The following is a 22,291-nucleotide window of genomic DNA, read 5'->3' as shown; positions in this document are numbered from 1 at the left end:
CTGAAAAAAATAGTAAGTGTAAGGATCCTGTTCCACAGCCTGAGTTGCACTAAACAAACTCTGATCTCGTAGATTGGTTCACATTTACAGAGTCCATTACATGTCTTGAGCCTTAAACCGGCTAAAAAAAACAAGCCCTCATGGGTCTGTGTATGAAAATATAAAAGTTATGATTTTACATATTATGTATTTGATCTATGTATTAATTTGATGAGTCTTCCTAAATTTCTCTGAGCGGGTGGGGGTGTTTCCCCTGGAGTATGATGAGCTCCTCTCCTTCCCCTCCCCTGTGATGAGGTCTGCACAAACATCGTTACATTTGCAAAACTTTCTACCTAAATGCATGCTCCATATAACTCTATATAACCTGCATTTTGTGCCCAAAAAATTTAGATTTTTACAGATTTGTAACCACAGTGCATGCTTTTTATAACTCTAAATAAGCCATGTGGAACCTATATGGTGCAAATACACAAGAAATACGTTCATAAAACGACCAAGGAGAAACCATTTTACATATACAGTGGGGCAAAAAAGTATTTAGTCAGCCACCAATTGTGCAAGTTCTCTCACTTAAAAAGATGAGAGAGGCCTGTAATATTCATCATAGGTATACCTCAACTATGAGAGACATAATGAGTAAAAAAAATCCATAAAATCACATTGTATGATTTTTAAAGAATGTATTTGCAAATTATGGTGGAAAATAAGTATTTGGCCACCTACAAACAAGCAAGATTTCTAGCTCTCACAGACTTGTAACTTCTCTATCCTTCACTCATTACCTGTATTAATGGCACCTGTTTGAACTTATCAGTATAAAAGACACCTGTCCACAACCTCAAACAGTCACACTCCAAACTCCACTATGAACAAGAACAAAGAGCTGTCAAAGGACACCAGAAACAAAATTGTAGACCTGCACCAGGCTGGGAAGACTGAATCTGCAAACAGCTTGCAATAGGCAAACAGCATGGTGTGAAGAAATCAACTGTGGGAGCAATTATTAGAAAATGTAAGACATACAAGACCACTGAATCTCCCTCGATCTGGGGCTCCACGCAATATCTCACCCCGTGGTGTCAAAATTATCCCAAAAACGGTGAGCAAAAATCACAGAACCACACAGGGGGACCTAGTGAATGACCTGCAGAGAGCTGTGACCAAAGTAACAAAGGCTACCATCAGTAACACACTACGCGGTCAGGATTGGGAGAATGTCATATGGTCAGATGATTTTTGTTGAAAACTCAACTTACCGTGTTTGGAAGAGAAAGAACTCTGAGTTGCATCCAAAGATCACCATACCTACTTTGAAGCATTGGGGTGGAAACCTCATGCTTTGGGGCTGTTTTTCTGGGACCAGGATGACCGATCCATGTAAAGGAAAGAATGAATGGGGCCATGTTTCCTGAGATTTTTTGAGTGAAAACCTCCTTCCATCTGCAAGGGCATTGAAGATGAAACGTGGTTGGGTCTTTCAGCACGACAATGATCCCAAACACACTGCCCGGGCAACGAAGGAGTGGCTTCGTAAGAAAACCTTTGGAGGGAGTTGAAAGTCAGTGTTTCCCAGCGACAGACCCAAAACATCACTGCTCTAATACCAATGTGTGAAAACCTTGTGAAGACTTACAGAAAACATTTGACCTCTGTCATTGCCAACAAACTGTATGTAAAAAAGTATTGAGATGAACTTTTGTTATTGACCAAATACTTATTTTCCACCATAATTTGCAAATAAATTATTTAAAAATCAGACAGTGATTTTATGGATTTTTTTTTTACATTTTTTTTTTCTCATTGTCTCTCATAGTTGAGGTATACCTATGATGAAAATTACAGGCCCCTCTCATCTTTTTAAGTGGGAGAACTTGCACAGTTGGTGGCTGACTAAATACTTTTTTTGCCCCACTGTAAATAACAATTTAGCTCATTTTATTGCTTGCCACTTTGCATGGAAATGCTCTTCTTAAAGACTGCAGCTGTCGGGATCTTGTCTGTGGTCTGAGGCAGAGAATGAAGATAACCTCCCCCTACCCTCAGATATTTTGGTCCTTTTTTTTGATGGACCAAAAAGATTTTCAGGGTTCGTTTTTACATTTTTAGCAATCAAATTTTTTAATGACGTATATTATAAAAATGCTTAGTTTTAAGGAAGTATTAAAGAGGTCCTGTATGTCTCAGCTGCTGTATGCTCCACAGGAAGTTCTTTACTTTTTTTAATTTCCTTTCTGTCTGATCACAGTGCTCTCTTCTGACACCTCTGTCCATTTCAGGAACTGTCCAGAGTAGGAGAAAGTCCCATGGCAAACCTGTTTCTAACGACGGCAATGCTTTAAAGACTGCATACTTTGTTTTCCACTTTTGTATTATTATGTACAGTAATAAGAAAAACACTATCTGTAATGATTTCATAATTTTCATATGGAAAATTAAAATTCTTATTCTAAAAAATTAAAAATGAAAAGACAAATATCTAAACAAAGATTTTATTGACAGATTTTTAAGAAATAACAATGTGCAACATTCAGCAACAATTTAGCAGCAATGTTTTAAACCATCATTTAGCATTACCATTGTTTTCTGTTAAAGGCACAAAATGTCTGTACAAGCTGAAATCGACAATACAGCTCCATATATACTGTAAGTAAGGTACTAGCAGTTCTAAAATGTTAAGGTACAGAATGGCCCAGAATATACTGGTTCCCTAAAATGGTTCTGTACAACTGGGTATGCCCAAATGCATCAGGCCTTAACTATACTGTAGGGTTCAGTCTCAGAATGAGAATAATTTTTTTTTATATTAACTACATTTTGGTTAGTTGTTGTACTTTCATTTTACAAATACAGAGAGAAAAAAATTACATGGTTCACAATCCATAATACTAAAAAATATATAAAAACCTGAGTATAAAAGTCATATAGAATTACAGATAATACTGGATACGAGGCAGAATATATAGGAGCAAAATGAATTGTAAGCCCATCACCTGTTTTTGGCATTTGTTAAGAAAATGATGATACAATGCTATTAGTATAAATGTTGATAAAACATGGTTTTTAAGCAGCAGCATCCTGTTTCTTTTTAGCGAGGGCAATTGGAGCAATGTATAATGGGTGATGAAGTTTTTGGGACCCCATCAGTGAAACAGAACCTGGGAAAGGTGAGCTTTGTTTTAGGGTGGATTCACACTACGTTTGCTAGATCAGTCTGTGAAATGTCAAAACCGGGTGCTCCTGTATCCCAGCCGGACCGCTGACTAATCTCATTCATTTAACTCCGGTTGACTCATTTTTGCCCCATACCGGTTTTGTGGCTGGACTAAAAATCGTAGCATACTATGGTTTTCAGTCCGACCAGAAAATCTGATACGGGGCAAAAATGAGTCAACCGCAGTCACTATCTGACTCCGGTCGGCACATTTAAATGAATGCTACTCGGTGTTGGTCCGGGAAGGGATACGGGAGCGCCCGGTTTTGAAATTTCCCGGCTGGATCCAGCAGCCAGATCTCGCAAACATGGTATGAATGCACCCTTGGGGTACGTTCACACGAGCAGACCCACAGCGTATTTTACTCTGCAGATCCACTGCTGAAGGACCGCTGCATGGTGGCTTTACATGTGCCTGCTCTGAGCAGCAATACGCCGCTACGAGCAGACACACTGCGACGTGTGAGTCGCAGCGCGCATGCACAGTATAGTCGCACATCGCGGCAGCTCTCGGCCTAGCTCATGGAGCAGGAGGAGCGGCCAGGATGTGTGCGACTACACCATGCATGAGCGGTGACTTGCACATCGATTCAGTGTGTGTGCTCGTAGAGGCGTAATGCCACTCTGAGCAGGCACATGTAAAGCCACCATGCAGCGGTCCTTTAGCGGCGGATCCTCAGCGTAAAATACACTGTGGGTCTGCTCATGTGAATGTACCCTTAGGGCCTATTCACATGTACAGTATTCTGTGCAGATTTGATTTCAAGCTGTGTTCAGTCATTCAGTTTACATTGAAATCTGCAGCAGAAAATCCTGCGCATCAAATCTGCGCGGAGAATACTGTACGTGTGAATAGACCATTAAGGAGGTTTTTCTTTAACCAAAAAACGTAACCTCGCCATCAGCCCTGGATCCTGCTCTAAACAGAACACATTAATTAGCTGAACTATAGCTGTTGTACTATCATTTTGGTGTATAGAAAAATGTGCTTCATTTGGGATGTGGTTTCTTAGAAAGGATGCGGCTAAAAGAAATAGGTGTGGTTTAGAATAAGGCACTATGCACAAAAAATTTGGCCCACTATTTTACTTGACTAGTCAGTGTAGATATGTGCCAGTTTTATCAAACTGCCTGAGCCACTGTGATAAATCTGGCACATTTTAAGACTGTCTAGTCCAGGAGTCTCAAACTGGTGACCCTCCAAATGTTGCAAAACTTCAACTCCCAGCATTTCCGACAGCTGTTAGCAGCAGCAAATGACTGTCTGGGCATGTCCAGACATGCTGGGAGTTGAAGTTTTGCAAAATCTTGAGGGCCACCAGTTTGAGACTCTTGGTCTAGTCTAAGTTTGTACTGTTTAAGATTTAGACAGTATTGATAAATCCCCCTCACTGTATACAGTACTGTGCATGCAGTGTTTCTTTAAGGCATTTTAGCTATAATTTTTCTGCCCAAGTAAAAAGCAATGTTGCAGTGGCATCAGATCTCCCCTAATCATGTTCATTTATGTGAAGACTATTTAGTTTTAGAATCACACCATATAAAAATTCAGCAGTGCAAACATAAATCTGACAGTTTATTAACTTACAAAGAATATTCATTGACTGTTTAAGGGGTACTCCGGTGCTAAGACATTTTATCCCCTATCCAAAGGATAGGGGATAAGATGCCTGATCGCGGGTCTCCCGCCGCTGGGGGCCCCCGAGATCTTACACGCAGCACCCCGTTAGAATCAGTCCCCGGAGCACGTTCAATCCTGGTCTGATTACTGGCGATCACGGGGGCCGGAGCATTGCGACGTCATGGCCCCACCCCCGTGTGATGTCATGCTCCGCCCCCTGAATGCAAGCCTAGGTGAGGGGGTGTGACAGCTGTCACACCCTCTCACATAGGCTTGCATTGAGGGGGCGGGCCGTGACGTCACAGTGCTCCGGCCCCCGTGATCGCCAGTAATCAGACCTGGAGTGAACTTGCTCCGGGGACTGATTCTCACTGGGTGCTGCGTGAGACGGGACCCCCGCGATCAGGCATCTTATCCCCTATCCTTTGGATAGGGGATAAGATGTCTTAGCGACGGAGTACCCCTTTAATGCCCAATATATCAGTTCTTTTTATAATTCTGTAGGTGTAGTGACCCTTTGACATAGTCAAGGAACCAATGGATGTAGAATTATAAACTCTTAGAGGGAGATTTATCAAAACCTGTGTGGAGGAAAAGTTGACCAGTTGCCCATAGCAACCAATCAGATCGCTTCTTTCATTTTTCACAGGTCTCTTTAAAGTGATCTTATTGGTTGCTATGGGCAACTGCACCACTCTTCATCTACACAGGTTTTGTTAAATTTCCCCCTTAGTTAGTTATTTTGTATCAGAAATTTGGAAAAGTGGGAAGAGATTTCAATTCGAAGAATTATTCACAAGTCAATATTAACATTAATGTAATAATTGTTAAAGTAAATCTGCCAGTTCTACTGTATATTTATTACTCAAAGCTGCAGAACAGAACATAGCTGATAAGGAGATAAAACTCATGATACCTGTCTCTTAGCTGATTGCTGAAATTCATGTTTTCCTTCTAAGCTCAAGTGTCACAGGCTGGGTTAAAGAGCATGTATGCCTTCTCTCTCCCTGCCCTGTATGATTGATGTACAGGGTTTTGCCGCTCACAGCACTGAACCTTGTACATCAATCATGTACAGAGGGAGGAAGCATGCATGCTACAGCTCAGCCCGGCCTCTATGACTTGAGATTAGAAGAAAAACATCATTTTACAACTTTTCAAACAGCCATCAGCTAAGAGACAGGTAGCATTTGTTTTATCCCTCTCAGATATCTACCCAGGTCTGTAGCTCTTTGCATGAGCGGTGGAGGGGTCTGCAATGCTCCAGGGCCGCAACGTCTCCTATACTTATGTCATGCCCACTCCTTCTGTTGACTGACACACAGAGCTTGCGCCACCAATGTGTATTATGGCACACACACAGGACAAGACTACGCAGGGCTGCTGTGAACCCTGGATGTCAGTCAAGAGGAGGAGCAGGTGTGATGTAAGACCCTAAGCCCTGCCTTAAAAATTGTTTTGTAAGAAATATAAAACACCTTACAGTCGGAACAAAGGTATGCCTGGGTTATACTTGTTAAGTCCTATTGCGGTGTGTGGGGTCAGCTTACCAACAATGTAGTATGAGGCAGATGCACTTTAAGATAAAAATAGTTGCTCCCGCCCAACTTCCTTTGACAAACTTTCACTGTTGGTCGTTAGCTTTGTCGTAGTTAAGCCCTTTGAGAAGCTTTCTTCTGTGTTCGGCTTCTCCTTCTACACACTTGATGACCTTTCAAATAGTGCCAAGAAAGAGGTAGCAACTGCTATTACTAGGTCAGAAATATTGGTATCTCTACTATACAACTGCTATAATGCTGTAACAGAAAACTAACAGTACTGTAAAATACAGTACACTAGTCTCAAAAACTAGGAGATATAACATGGACATCTTTTCTGGGTTAGGGGCTGTTAGGCAGCCAACCAAACATATGTGGACAATACCCAGCAATCTCAACACGTGCCAAGATTGTTATTCATCAGGACATCCTTCAGGCTCCTTGCAAGAACATTGGAAAATTCTTTCAGATGCCATTGCCTACCTTCTTTTTCAAGAGATAGCCTTTGGTCAAGCAGCTAACCCTCCTCTCAGCCCTAGTGTGCAATATAAGCTGGATAAGTTGTGCCTGACACTTAATAGAGTAACACTTCCCCTAGTAGAAAAAGCATTGGCATGTTAAAATCCCTGTTTTCAGTTGGTATGACCTCATAGATTTCTATACGTAGGTAATTTAAATGGGCACTCACATTAAAACTAATTTTTGCTATTACACTCCTTATGGTAAATAAAAAATATTTCTAATGTACTTTGTTTAAATAAAAAAATGAAGTTTTCGATGTTTTATATGTGTTTAAAAAAGCGACCACTAGGTGTCTCCCTATTTGTCCAGAGCACATTTCCCCCCATCTTTTGCACAGACTGGCAGAAGTCCAGAATCAGGCAATGCAGTCTGGAGCTCTGCCAATCATAGCTCATCTCACACTGAACTGCTCTGGGCTGTGTGTAGCAGAGTGAGGGAGGAAGTTCTCCCCTGTATGGCCTCAGATGATGTCACGTCTGCTGGGTAACACCCCTTCCCAGTCTGTGAATCTGACTGAGACTGAGCAGAAAATACAGAGTAATATCAAGGTAGAAAACTAAAAAATAATAAACCACCCCCTGCCTTTCATTTTATCAAGATGGGAGCAGTGAACTGGGAGGATTATAAAATTTAGCAAGATCATGAGAGGTACTCTTTAGGGTAAGTTCGCACTACGGAATTCCCGCAGAATTCCACGGTGTGAACTGAACATTAGTGTGAATGGGTCTCCACGAGACCCGTTCACACTGCGGAATTTCAGCGGTGGACAATTCCGCCGCTGGAACTGTTCCACGCAAAGAAAGAACATGTTCGTTCAATGATGACTGCTCAGTGCCCCGCGGCCCTAGCGCCGAAGTATTTTCGGCAGTGGTCGCCAGATGGAATCTCTACTCGCTGAATTGAGTGAGCGGAGATTCCGCAGTGTGTACGCACCCTTAAGGAGGCTGAAAAGCACAATTCCTCCCATGTAGCTACTGATTAAGGAATTCTTATGGAGGCTACCTCAGATAAGAAGGTTTAGAATATACAATGCCATGCTTTATCTCACAGTTGATTTACTGAAGAGATTATTCCCTTTATTAAGGGCCCATTACTTTTTTAGACAGTTCAATAGTATACAAACCCTGCAATGACTCTTTAAACTCCTCTCTCAGGATGACAACAAATTAGAAGTAGCTTACAAGACTATAAACGGTTTGGTAATGGTGCGGACGGATTTGCAAAACAAAACAAACAGGCATTTACTATTAGGCTTAGCTGATTTTGTAATCTTAATTCTAAGTATTTATGAATAGGGTTACCTAACAGTATGAAGGTCTCAGGCATCCTTACTGAACTCCAGCAGCCTGACAGTGGGGTGGACATGCTTCAGAACAAACTGTGCTAAGTTCAAGGCGACAAACATAGGCAGGATACAGTGATGCATCTGTTGGGGCAATTTCACATAAAAAAATTCTTTAATCTTCCCTGGTTTTATGATCCTCTCCTAACAGGAAAGTGTACACTATCATGCCTGCTACTTTCAATATCTTTTAGTTGCCATTAGAAACCGACTACAAACTATCTACATCTTGCTGTCCGATATGCCACCAACAGCAGGAAACAAGCAGAATTTTGAAATTTGCTTTGGGTGGGAATGAAGAAAAAAAAGCATTGCGGCACATTTAATAATACAGTCTAAGCGAGCGGAGATTCCGCATGGCGGCCACCGCCGAGAGTACTTCAATGGTAGGACTGTGCGGCACTGGGCCGTCACCATGGACGGCTATGCAGTGCCTGTGGACTTCTGCGCAAAGAATTAACATGTTCTTTCTTTGAGCGGAACAATTTCAGCGGTGGAATGTCTGTCGCTGAAATTCCGCAGTGTGAAAGGGTCTCACACTGATATTCCGCAGTGTGAACATGCCCTTATACTGACAGACAGTGCAAACTTAGACTTAACAGTTTTAAAATGATCATAGCGCATTATGCTGTTAGTGAATCTAGTACATGCGACTATTTTAAAGGGGTATTCCGGCTTTATACATCTTATTCCCTATCCAAAGGATAGGGGATAAGATGTATGATTGCAGGGGGTCCCGCCGCTGGGGACCCCCACGATCTCTTGGCAGCCCCCAGCATTCTGGGCCGGGCGCTATCTCAAACACGTGACTGTTATGCCCCCTTGTGACGCCACACCACGCCCCCTCCATTCATGTCTATGGGAGAGGGCGTGACTGCCGTCACACTCCCTCCCATAGACATGAATGGAGGGGGCATGGCATGATGTCATGTCCCTCGTCTGGGAGGCAGCTCCCAGAATAGAATGCTGGGGGCTGCACCGAGATCTCAGGGGTCCCCAGCGGCGGGACCCCTGCGATCATACATCTTATCCCCTATCCTTTGGATAGGAAACAAGATGTATAAAGCCAGAATACCCCTTTAAGTTTGGACCAAACATTAGCTGGCTTACATTCTGTTCTCATCTGCATTGGAGTCTCTGTTGCTTTTCTTGTTAATCATCTTCGTCTTTGGAGCCTCCGCCAGAGATGTAAACATTGCCTTACTTTACAACAAAATATGACACCATAATTTTGGTGTAACGAGTTGCATTAAAGCCATGCCTCCTTCCCTGCTAAGCCACATCAATTTGAAGACAAGGCTCAAAAGTGTATAAAACATAAGAAATGTGGAGCAAGTCATGTGAGTGAGGTTTATGGACCAAACTATTCTAACAATCTGAAGCTTTAGCAATGATAAATCTGCTGCAAGGGTATAAGCAAAGCTCAATATTTGGAGTTACTCTACTGCATTTGATGAGGTTATGGTGGTGTCTTCATGCAGAATAGCATATACCTTTGTTTCCCCACGTAGAAATGGCTTAGTTGGACAGAGAATTCTATATATTTTAAGTATATTATGTTTCTGACATCCTGACACGGTACAATGTTGCATCCTCTGTAAAGTCATTTAAAAGACACTCATATGTACATGTAATCAAATAAAAGCAATATAAGATTTACTATTTAACATTCACAGAAGGGTCACTCTCTACGCCCTTTTCCCTTTATAAGCAATTTGTAAACATAGACATAAAAAAGATTTCAGATCGTATAAAATAACTTTGATTTACTTAGAGAAAAAGCAAAGAAAACGCAGGCACTTAAGAGTGGTAGAGTTGAGCAAACTTACAATAAATTGGCTCGTAGCGAACCTCGCAGCTCGGCTGTTGATTACTTTAGTCTGCATAAATTAGTTCAGCTTTCCAAATGTTCCAGTTGCCTGGAAAAGGTGGATACAGACCTAGGAGACCTAAGACGGTCATCCCGGACTTTTCCAGGTAACCAGAGCCCTTGGAAAGCTGAACTAATTCATGCAGACTAAAGTAATCAACAGCCGAGCTGCAAGGTTCGCTAAGAGCCAATTTACTGTAAGTTCGCTCAACTCTAAAGAGTGGCTTGCAGTCTGCATCTGTTGAGCAACTACAACTATCAGCATGCACGACAGGAGCTGGCACGGCTTGCTGGGAGTTGAACCTTTTACAGCATCTGGAGAGTCGCAGATTACAAATCCCTTCTTATTTAAATGCCAGTCTTCATAGAACCCGTGTAATTTGTTAGTAATGAAAGGGATGATGAGCAGGTCTTCCTATATAGGTTTTGTAAGCTTTTGTCATAAGAAAATATTTCCCCTTTATCCCACCCTCCCTCTTTAAAGCATCAGAATGACCACTCTCCCATATTTTAGGCTATGGCAAGTTCATTTTCCCAGAAGACCCATAGGGCGGATGAGTGTCGTGCTTTCAACATAAACTGTTTCTCAACCAATTTCCCCCTGAAACTGGATATCCTTGGCTGTAAATCGCTGCACATTCTGTCCGTATGTAAACTCCGGCGTGATTCTCTCATTCATTGTAAGCCCAGTTCACGGTAATTAGTGTTAAACTGCAGGCACCAATACAAATACCCAGAACAAGCAGCCCACAGGCCTGGGAACACGAGAGAAAACAAACACAAATTACTACTTGTGGAAGGAATCAATTTTCACTGTGTGAGAACAGCCGATCATTCAGGCTTCACTTCATATGATTTCCCCATTGTTGGTTTGGGAAAACAGGTTGATGACGGCTATTATTATAAGCAATTGTTCGTGAAACTTTCTGCAGACTTACAACATAAAAGCAGGTTTGTGCAGGTTGCTGCGAAAAAGTGTAAAACATTTTACATAGGTGACTTATATGTGATGTATGCACAGATATGTGTGAAGAATGTCTTAAAGACCACCAGCCATTTGTTGCTGAATGTTATATATACCTAAACGGTATAAACCATTCATCAGTAAAAACCGCTCCGGAGCACTTGCACCGTACACACTTGCTTGAGCAGAAGAACGTCTTCATTAGGCTAGCAGATATGCATGCAGCAGGGAGGTGGATAGACGTAACGTGAACGGGTGGGTTCAGCCGGTGGGCAAAGCCCACCGGCTGAACCCACCCGTTCACATTGCGTCTATCCACCTCCCTGCTGCATGCATATCTGCAAGCCCAGTGGTTATTAACCTGGGTTCGGTGAGTCAGTCTCGCGGGTTCGGCAGAGGTCAAGACACACACCCAACTCAAGGCCCGTCGCAACAGGACAGGCAAACCAGAGCCGGTCCCCGAGCAGAGCCGATGTTTGCCCGTCCTGTAGCAACGGGCAATCCCCCCCCCCATCACTATTAACTCCCTGCGGCCCCGCGTTAAGTTTAAAAAAACAGGGGGCCTCCAGGAGATAGCACACGCCGGGACGTCACTGACGTCCCGTGCGTGCGCCCATAGAAGCGAAGGCGCCGAGGACCGGAGGATAGAGAAGGAGTAAGACGCACGCTGGCCAGCTTGGTAAGTGACCAGCGGCACGTCATCTTTGGGGCTCCGACCACCGATCCCGGGACCTACTGCTACTGCTGGTCGCAGCACTTAAGTGGGCAGTACACAGGCATACAGCCTCCAGCCATACACTGTATATGGCTGGAGGCTGTATGTCTGTGGGGGAACACTGCCTACATAATGTGGGGGAACACTGCCTGTGCCTAATGTGTGGGGGAACACTGCCTGCGCCTAATGTGTGGGGGAACACTGCCTGCGCCTAATGTGTCTTAATGGTTTTGTTCATTTTCTACACCTATGTATAAATATATACTTAAATATATACCTCCTTTGTTTTGAATTTGAAATATTTTATTTTTCCAATTAAGAAGGGTTTGGTGAATGCGCATATGAAACTGGTGGGGTTCAGTACCTCCAACAAGGTTAAGAACCACTGTTCTAGCCTAATAAAGACGTTCTTCTGCTCAAGCAAGTTTGTACGAGGCGAGTGCTCCGGAGCGTTTAACTGAGAGTTTAAGCGGACGCTTTGTTCTGTCCATGAGCACCATTCATTTCACAGAGAAGCTATGCACCGCGAGCACGGCGTACACTGAATCCGCAAGTGCAGGAATACTGTAGTGGTTTATTCATTTGGGACTGTATCGGATCTTTGCTAGCGTTGGAATATTACATCAAATGTTATATATATATATATATATATATATATATCTGGCTAGGATAGGCCACTCATATTGGATTAGCAGGGTCCAAAGCTGATCAGCTGTTCAAAGGGACTGGGGTGATTGTGTGAGAGCCACAGCCTCCTCAATATTTACCAGCGCTTGTACTTCTAGTAGTAGAGGTGTGCGGTAATGCAGTGTTGCCTCAATTACTTTAACAGGCAATGGTGCAGTACCTTGCACAACCTCTACTATAAAAGTACAGTGATGGAAGTGAAGTACTGGTAAACATGAAGGAGGCCGAAGTCCTCACACGAGTGCCATGGCACCCTCAGACAGCTGATCTCCTAGGGTGCCAGAAGTTGGACCACCACCATACTAACACTGATAAGTGTTAAAGGAGTACTCCGGTGGAAAAGGTGTTTTTTTTTTTTTGTTTGTTTATGAACTGGTGCCAGAAAGTTAAACAGATTTGTAAATTACTTCTATTAAAAAATCTTAATCTTTTTAGTACTTTTTAGCAGCTGTATGCTAAAGAGGAAATTCTTTTCTTTTTGAATTTCTTTTTTGTGTTGTCTACAGTGCTCTCTGCTGACACCTCTGTCTGTGTCAGGAACTGCCCAGAGCAGCATAGGTTTGCTATGGGGATTTTCTCCTGCTCTGGACAGTTCCTGATACGGGCAGCAGAGAGCACTGTGGACAACACAAAAAAATAAAGATTTTCCTCTGCAACAAACAGCTGCTAAAAAGTAGTGAAAGGATTAAGATTTTTTAATAGAAGTAATTTACAAATGTTTTTTTTTTTTTTAAATGAACTGGTGCCAGAAAGTTAAAGTTTTCCACCGGAGTACCCCTTTAAATTCAGTTAAACTCTCTTGGGTTTTTCACTGCTGACTGAATTGGAGAGGAATAAGTGAGCTGAATTATTCGTGGAAATTCTTCTCCAATTCCTCAGTGTTAACATACCCTAAGACAGCGACATTGGTTGACACGTGCACACCCGCCTACCATTGGTTCCTGGTGGCGCTGGGGGCGGGTGTTTTCGCGTGTCACGTGACCACAGAGTTTGGCTACCACAGCAAGAGGATGTTTCCTGTTGTGATAGCCGAAGCGCTGCGGCTGCAATGCTATTCGTGCTGCAGCTGTAATGTAATTGATTCCCCGCTATGGGGACCGTGCACCCACGGGGGGATCTCAGCGCTGCGGCTGACATTACTTTTATTCCGCGCCATGGGAACCAGCGCCTGCGGGGGGGTAAATGGGCTATAAGATTTTACATGGTGCTGACAGCTTCTGTATATTTGTGATACGCAGCCCCGCCAGGAACCAATGGTAGGGGGCGGGTGTGCGCATGTCAGTCAATGGAGTTGTCTTAGTTCAGCACTGGAAAGTGCTGAGTCAAGTAACACAATCCACAAAATATGGCACTACACAAAAATGAGGAAATAAGAGACAAGATTAGTGGACAGAGTTCTCAGAGAGCTGGGGGTGCTCCAGAGGATGCTCCATAAACATGAAGCTGGGAATATGCCCACAAGTCACAGCAATTTAGGGCAGTGGTTATACAGAACACAAATGCCAACAGGAAAAAAAAAATCACATACCCCAAGTTTCTGGCAGGATAAGAAGTCTTGAAAGCTAAGCTTCAAGTAAAATATTCCAGGGAACACAAACAGCAGACATGTTGAGGTGGTGGATCCTAAACAGGCAAGGAAAGAATGTTCTGAAAGGAGTTTCTCCTGAAATGCAACAGACTTCAGATATCTGTATAACCCTACGCACAAGTGCCTCGGCAAACCATTCTTAGTGTCCTGTCACACACATTGTATTCACTGTACAATTTACAGTAGCAGCAAAGTGAATGAGATTTAATAACTCACCTACATATGCTGCAGAAAAAATCTGCATAAAATCCAGCACAGAAAGGAATCCAGGGTCCGGATTTATGTGCAGAATGTAAATTTTGGTGTCGGAAATGCTACAAATGTATTGTATATTTTCTCAATTGACTTCTTGTGGAAGACATAATCCACAATAAATCATTAGAGTTGTAAATTTGGCTGCAAAAAAAATCTGGAGTATTTCTGCTATATGTGCCCATCCCCTAATCATAAGGATCGAATGCTGTGTGTTGGTGTTATTTTACTGATATAGAGCTCCAAATCCCCTGCATAGACATAGATTTAAAGTGTATCTGTCATTTCTTTTCATAACATGTAGAAAATAACATATGTATATTTGTAGTATACATTGGATAAAAATGTGTATATTTTTGTCCCTGCAGCTATTGTCTGTGTGTCTCTGTGAGGAGTCCAAACACAGGAAGTGAGGGTGGACAAACAGGGCTCTGTGCCCTGAGGGCAAGAAGGGGGGGGGGGCTCTGTGCCCTGAGGGCAAGGGGGGGGGGGCTCTGTGCCCTGAGGGCAAGGGGGGGGCTCTGTGCCCTGAGGGCAAGGGGGGGGGGGGGGGCTCTGTGCCCTGAGGACAAGGGAGGGGGGCACTGACACATGCTCCTGGCTCAAACATCAGGATGGTTGACAAGTCATTAGCCTGCACAGACCCTGCTTGTTCCACCCACACTTCCTGTATTTGGTCTCCTCACAGAGACACTCAGGCAACAGCTGCAGGGGCAGCATTTTTTTCACCCAAAAATATACACATTTTTTGTCTATTACAAATATACATATAATGGTATTATCTACATTATACAAAAAGTTTTTGCTAATGACAGGTAAACTTTAAAACATACTGGTTATGTTCAGCAAACACTGGGGGAATGTTATCTAGTGATGGCTTCCTATAGGAGTTGTCTCATGGCTCAATTTGGTACAAGAACCTTCCCTCAAATGGGTATTATTTAGTGAAGGATGCAAAATCGGCAAACGTGATGGCACTAGGGAGTGTATGGCTGCTGGCGTTTGGGATCTCCCACTGCTGCATCACTTCCTCCATATGCTCTTAAAAATAGGCTGTTATGCTGTACTGTGCCTGTTCGGCTTTCTTGCTTAGAAGCAGAGATAAAGTCAAGCAGAATTTCTGCCAGGTGGGAATAAATACATACACATTTGCACTGAAGATCTGCATTGCCGGGTGGACAAACAGAAAACACTTAAAGGGGTTATCCACGAAAAATAACTTTATTTTATATATAAACTGGCTCCAGAAAGTTAAACAGATATGTAAATGACTTCTATTAAAAAATCTTAATCCTTTCAGTACTTATGAGCTTCTGAAGTTGAGTTGTTCAGTTGTTCAGTTTAGAAGCAAATCCCCATAGCAAACTTCTTCTAAACTGGGCGGTTCCCGAGACACATGTCATCAGAGAGCACTTAGACAGAAAAGAACCACCTTAACTTCAGAAGCTCATAAGTACTGAAAGGATTAAGATTTTTTAATAGAAGTAATTTAAAAATCTGTTTAACTTTCTGGAGCCAGTTGAGCCTATAAAAAAAACTTTTTTTTTTTTCCTGGATAACCCCTTTAAAGGGGAACCAGTGTAGGTAAAAATGCTAAATCAGCACTGAATACTGAATGATGTCAGAATAACAAAAAAAAAAAAAAAAAAACACGTTGTTCCAGACTGGAGATTCAATCTAAATTGTAAAATTCCTAGGCAGAGACTGTTGAAGGAATTTCATGTTTTTGTCTATAATTTTACATGAAATAAATATAAGTCCCATCATGCATTATCTGTCACTGCCTATTGATATACCGTATATACTCGAGTATAAGCCGAGTTTTTCAGCACGATTTTTCGTGCTGAAAACTCCCCCTCGGCTTATACTCGAGTGAACTCTCCGCCTGTCAATGCCTTCTCAGTGGTCTTCAACCTGCGGACCTCCAGATGTTGCAAAACTACAACTCCCAGCATGCCCGGACAGCCATCGGCTGTCCGGGCATGCTGGGAGTTGTAGTTTTGCAACATCTGGAGGTCCGCAGGTTGAAGACCACTGCCCTAGATATAAAGAGACAGATTTACACTTTTTGGAAACTCACCAACCACACCAAAGACGTTTCTTATGTCTGGAACGTAAATGGCGAGAAGTACAATAATGACATTGAGGGCCAATGTCACCACTATATGACGGAGGTGGGAGAATTGATGGTTGGAGAACATCATCATCATGACGGCTTTTCTTGCCTATAACATTAAAACATAAATTGATAATACATCTGCAATGGTTCCCAATATAGCTAAGATATAGACGTAACTTACTGGGAAATGAATGAGCGGCACTGTCAGGAGCACAGAAAGTAGAATGAAGAGCCGGACTGTTACGATCAGGGTATCACCCGGCAGGAATCTGCTGTAACTCTGTAGTAGTTCAGACTCCACTTTATCTGCAATGAAGTAGGTGCACAAGGTCAGTGGTGCTTCTGATCACTAGTACTCCACTCTACTTCAATAGGTAACCAAGAACTACATGGCTTATGGTTGTGTATGGCAACCACAACATCAATGGGATTTGATGGATATTAAGATTCAATTCAATATACATTCAAGATAGTGGTAGACTGTGCTGAATTTACTTCTTATCTCTGACTGCTGATCGCTACCGGGCACATTTTCTATTATGGACTCGATATCCGCCATTAACCCCTCAGATGCCGTGATCAATAACTATCACGTCATCTGCAGCATCGCGGCCACTTAACAGGATGATCGGATCGCCCGCTGCGCTGCCGCGGCGATCCGATCATCCTGCACGGTAGACTGAGGTCCCCTCACCTGGCTCCACTGCCTTCCGTGAGTCTTCTGCTCTGATCTGTCTTTCCGCAGACCAGAGCAGAAGATGACCGATAACCCTGATCAGTGCTGTGTCCTATACATAGCACTGAACAGGATTAGCAATCGAGTGATTGCTTTAAAAAGTCCCCTATGGGGACTATTAAAGTGTAAAAATAAAAGTTAAAAAAGTTTAAAAATAAAGTTAAAAAAAAATGTGAAAAACCCCCTCCCCCAATAAAAACGTAAATTGTCCCATTTTCCCTATTTTACCCCCAAAAAGTGTTAAAAAAAATTATTTTATATACATATTTGGTATCGCCGCGTGTGTAAATATCCAAACTATTAAAATAAAATGTAAATGATCCCGTACGGTGAACGGCGTGAACGTAAAAAAAATACAAAATAGCTGCTTTTTTTTTTATAACATTTTATTCCAAAAAAATTACTAAAAAATGTAATAAAAGTTTTGTATAAGCAAATATGGTATTAATAAAAAGTACAGATCACGGCGCAAAAAATGAGCCCTCATACCGCCGCTTATATGGAAAAATGAAAAAGTTATAGGTCTTCAAAATAGGGGGATTTTAAACGTACTAATTTGGTTAAAAAGTTTCCGTTTTTTTTTTTTTAAGCGCAATAGTAATAGAAAAGTGTATAATCATGGGTATCATTTTAATCGTATTGACCCAGAGAATAAAAAACACATGTCATTTTTACCATAAATTGTACGGTGTGAAAACAAAACCTTCCAAAATTAGCAAAATTGCAGTTTTATTTTTAATTTCCCCACACAAATAGTATTTTTTGGGTTGCGCCATACATTTTATGATAAAGTGAGTGATGGCATTACAACGGACAACTGGTCGCGCAAAAAACAAGCCCTCATACTAGTCTGTGGATGAAATATAAAAGAGTTATGAATTTTTGAAGGGGAGGAGGAAAAAACGAAAACGTAAAAATAAAATTGTCTGAGTCCTTAAGGTCCAAATGGGCTGAGTCCTTAAGGGGTTAAAGGGGTACTCCGGTGAAAAACTTTTTTTTTTTTTTAAATCAACTGGTGCCAGAAAATTAAACAGATTTGTCAATTACTTCTATTAAAAAATCTTAATCCTTCCTGTACTTATTAGCTGCTGAATACTACAGAGGAAATTCTTTTCCGTTTGAAACAAAGAGCTGTCTGCTGACATCATGAGCACAGTGTTCTCTGCTGACATCTCTGTCCATTTTAGGAACTGTCCAGGGTAAAAGGAAATCCCCATAGCAAACATATGCTGTTCTGGACAGTTCATAAAATGGACAGAGATGTCAGCAGAGAGCACTGTGCTCGTGATGTCAGCAGACAGTTCTGTGTTTCAAAAAGAAAAGAATTTCCGCTGTAGTATTCAGCAGCTAAGTACAGGAAGGATTAAGATTTTTTAATAGAAGTAATTTACAAATCTGTTTAACGTTCTAGCACCAGTTGATTTAAAAAAAATAAATAAAAATTTCCACCGGAGTACCCCATTAGTAAGGACTCAGCCCATTTAAATCATAACTCGTTCAATTTTGCCCCTACAGACCCATATAAGGGCTTGTTTTTTGCATCACCAATTGTACTTTGTAATGTACTTTGTATTTTATAACATAATCTGTGGCGAAACAAAAACAAATTATTTGAGGGGTGAAATGGAAAAAAAAAAAAACATTTTGCAACTTTTTAGGGCTTCAGTTTCTATGCAGTGCACTTTATGGTAAATTTGACACTTTTTCTTTATTCTGTAGGTCCATACAGTTACAGAGATACCCAATTTATGTAGGTTTTATTTATTTTACTACTTTAAAAAAATAATTACATGCACCAAAATTTGTATCTTTAAAATTGTCCTCTTCTGACCCCTATAACTTTATTTCTCCGCATACATGGCTATATGAGGGCAAATTTTTTGCATCGTGGTCTGTAGTTTTTATCGGTACCATTTTTGTTTTAATGGGACTTTTTGATTGCTTTTTATTTTTATGGTATATGAAGTGACCAAAAATGCACAATTTTGGACTTTGGTATTTTTTTTTTACGTGTATGCCATGACTGTGAGGTTTAGCTAACTATATTTTAAAATTTTGGACATTTAAGCACGTGGCGGTATCACATGATTTATTTTTTATTATATTATTTTATTTAAAAAATTGCAAAAGGGAGGTGATTCAAACTTTTATTGGGGGAGGGGGAACTTAATCACATGTATTCTCTTTTTTTTATTTTTACCTTTATTTTATAGCCCCAGGGGCTATACCATGCAATCTTTTGATTGCGTACACTGATCAATGCTATGCCATAGCATAGCATTGATCAGTGCTATCGTTGCTCTGCTGCTCCAGCCTGCCTGGAGCAGTAGATAGTCGATCGGAGGACCAGGAGGCAGGTGAGGACCCTCCTGTCGTCCAGTAAACTAATTGGGACATCGTGATTGTGCCGCGATAGTCCCGATCAGCTCCGCTGAGCTGCTGAGATAGCTTTACTTTCACTTTAGACGCCGCAATCAACTTTGATTGCAGCATATAAAGGGTTAATGCTGGGCATCGGCCTGATGGGCGGTGCACGGCATTAACCCTGGGTCCTGGCTGCTGAGAGCAGTCGGGACCCATGGGGTTTAAAGTGTTCTCCAGTCGTGAGGACGGGTTAAACCCAGTTAATGGGACTCAAGACGTACAGGTGCACTGTGAGTACTTAAGTACCAGGACACACACACACATAAGATAGCTGGCGGACAGGCAAACAGTTACCTTACCCAATTACCCTATACACAGTAACACTTGGCCGATGTCAGACACCTGGTGTGGCTTATCCCCTTGAGATCAAAATTACATACAGAGTACGTACCATAAAAAGTGAGGTAACCAAACAATGCAGAAATAAAATAGATGAGGAAGCTTAGTGATATTCCGAGGTTAGCAACATTCTGCATCCGGCTCTTGGACGGGCTGGTGATAAAAAAGGACAAAACAAAAACTAGTTTGAAATGATCAGCCTTTACTGAGCTTCTAATACAAACATACAAACTAACACAATACATTATATAATCATATATATGGGTCATCAGGATGAAAACAACACCACACAGCCCATGATTATTTTCATGTGGTTTCTGTTTCCATTCTACCTTGTTGTTGTATTGGTATTACAGACACAAGTTTTGGCCCAACCAAAGATCTAGTGACATGAACTGAAGACATCACACGTCATAATGATGCTTTCGGTTCAGATCTCTAGATCCGCGGTCAGGTTGAAACTTAAAGTGTGCCTGTCGTTAATAAAAACTTTTTATATAATATAGATACCCATTATATGTATCTGTACCTGCAGCTATTGCCTTTGTGTCTCTATGGGGGGTCCAAATACAGGAAGTGAGGGCTGGACAAGCAGGGCTCTGTGATGGATCCTGGCTTGTATATTATCCTGATGTGAGAGTCGGGAGCGTGTCACAGAGCCCTGCTTGTCCTCGGTGCACGGAGCCCTGCTTGTCCTCCGTGCACAGAGACCTGCTTGTCCTCTGTGCACAGAGCCCTGCTTTGCCCCGGTACACAGAGCCCTGCTTGGCCTCGGTGCACAGTGCCCTGCTTGGCCTCGGTGCACAGTGCCCTGCTTGGCCTCGGTGCACAGTGCCCTGCTTGGCCTCGGTGCACAGTGCCCTGCTTGGCCTCGGTGCACAGTGCCCTGCTTGGCTTCGGTGCACAGTGCCCTGCTTGGCCTCGGTGCACAGTGCCCTGCTTGGCCTCGGTGCACAGTGCCCTGCTTGGCCTCGGTGCACAGTGCCCTGCTTGGCCTCGGTGCACAGTGCCCTGCTTGGCCTCGGTGCACAGTGCCCTGCTTGTCCACCCACACTTCTTGTGTTTGGTGTTCTCACAGACACGCACAGACAATAGCTGTAAGGACAAAAATATACACATTTAACCAACGTGTATTACAAATATACATATAATGGTATTATTGACATTATATGAAAAGTTTTTGTTAACCACAGGTAAACTTTAAGTCCATAACACTGATTAAAAGACATGTTCATATTACGCACATGTAGGACCGGTTTAATTCCCTAAATCTAAAAGCCATATAAAAGCAAACCAATAAAGACATAGAATACCTTCATCCCCTCTTGACATTGGTAAAATACTGCATTCTTTGCATTATGCCATTCCTCTGCTTTGCTCCTGGTAATGTATGACTAAATTGACAACTGAGATGTATCATTCACCAGCTGATGGCGTGTGTCTTTACACAATCTGACATTGCCAGCACTGGTTAAACAGTGTCGGTACATAGGGTCACACCCCATTATTAAAGGAATGGTTACAGTGTGTTGACAGTTTGTATTATCCTTTTCCAGGAGGAAGAAAAAAGGGATTGCTTAAGGGTGAGTTTTAACAAAAGGTGCTTCAGATAAGCAATATATGGGTTAAATTAGCAAAATATGGTTTTCCCAATTTTTAAATCCACCCTTGCTGGTCCTTATCTACAATTCTGCAGCAATGAAGTGTTGTCCCAACATGTCATGGTGGCAGCAAATCACTGCCCGCAGCAGTGACACCTCAAGCTTACTGGTGTCACTGCCACGTCATCGCTGTAAACAAAGAACAGCCGGGACCAATGAACTGTTTAGTGAGGGAGACTTGAAAGGGGGGCAAACCATTTTTACTTATTTTACCATACATCAATATCTGACGTGTTGAGTGATAGGCTTTCCTTCACATAAAGGGCCATGAAAGACAAAATAGTAAAATAAACACCATTGTATGGACAGCTATCAAGGGGACTTGTCTGAGAGTAAACTAGTAGTAGGTCACACACTTACTCACCTCTTAAGCTCACTGTAAATAGGTAAAACAGATGTATGGCAGAGAAATGAGAAAGCCATGGTTGGTAGTGCAAATGAGCTCTAGAAAAAAGATGAAATTAATGTTGTAAATAAAATAAACTTATAATTGGATGAATAAAATCTAATGGTGAGTCAGTTTTAGGAGATGAGTAAGGTCTATATAAGCGCCCAAAGATGATTAGTAGGATGTTTGTTATAAAAATTATGGTTATAAAAATATAATGTAACAAAAGGCTAACCTTCATATATATATACAGACTATATAATTACTTATATACGTCATTTTATCCACAGAACGCTACTGAGCTACACTGG

At 42.0% G+C, this 22,291-nt stretch overlaps 2 protein-coding genes across 3 annotated transcripts in view; one reads left to right on the top strand and one right to left on the bottom strand.

Moving 5' to 3' along the window:
* TRMT5 (tRNA methyltransferase 5) overlaps positions 1-22,291 on the top strand; it is a 276,752-nt gene that overhangs the window by 138,048 nt on the left and 116,413 nt on the right. The gene's annotated exons all lie outside the window — the stretch shown is intronic.
* Positions 10,276-22,291, bottom strand: part of SLC38A6 (solute carrier family 38 member 6) — an 88,576-nt gene continuing 76,560 nt past the window's right edge. For both annotated transcript variants that reach the window (XM_056547373.1, XM_056547374.1), the window contains 6 exons: positions 21,957-22,036; positions 19,984-20,084; positions 16,614-16,738; positions 16,394-16,538; positions 14,002-14,096; positions 10,276-10,862 (listed from right to left, as the gene is read on the bottom strand). In XM_056547373.1, coding sequence (XP_056403348.1) covers positions 10,779-10,862; positions 14,002-14,096; positions 16,394-16,538; positions 16,614-16,738; positions 19,984-20,084; positions 21,957-22,036 — 630 coding nt within the window. In that variant the 3' untranslated portion in view covers positions 10,276-10,778. The remainder of the gene's footprint in view (positions 10,863-14,001; positions 14,097-16,393; positions 16,539-16,613; positions 16,739-19,983; positions 20,085-21,956; positions 22,037-22,291) is intronic.

The sequence above is a fragment of the Hyla sarda genome, chromosome 11 (assembly GCF_029499605.1).
Source record: "Hyla sarda isolate aHylSar1 chromosome 11, aHylSar1.hap1, whole genome shotgun sequence".
In the NCBI taxonomy this organism is placed as follows: Eukaryota; Metazoa; Chordata; class Amphibia; order Anura; family Hylidae; genus Hyla; species Hyla sarda.
This window is presented reverse-complemented; position numbering and strand designations above follow the sequence as displayed.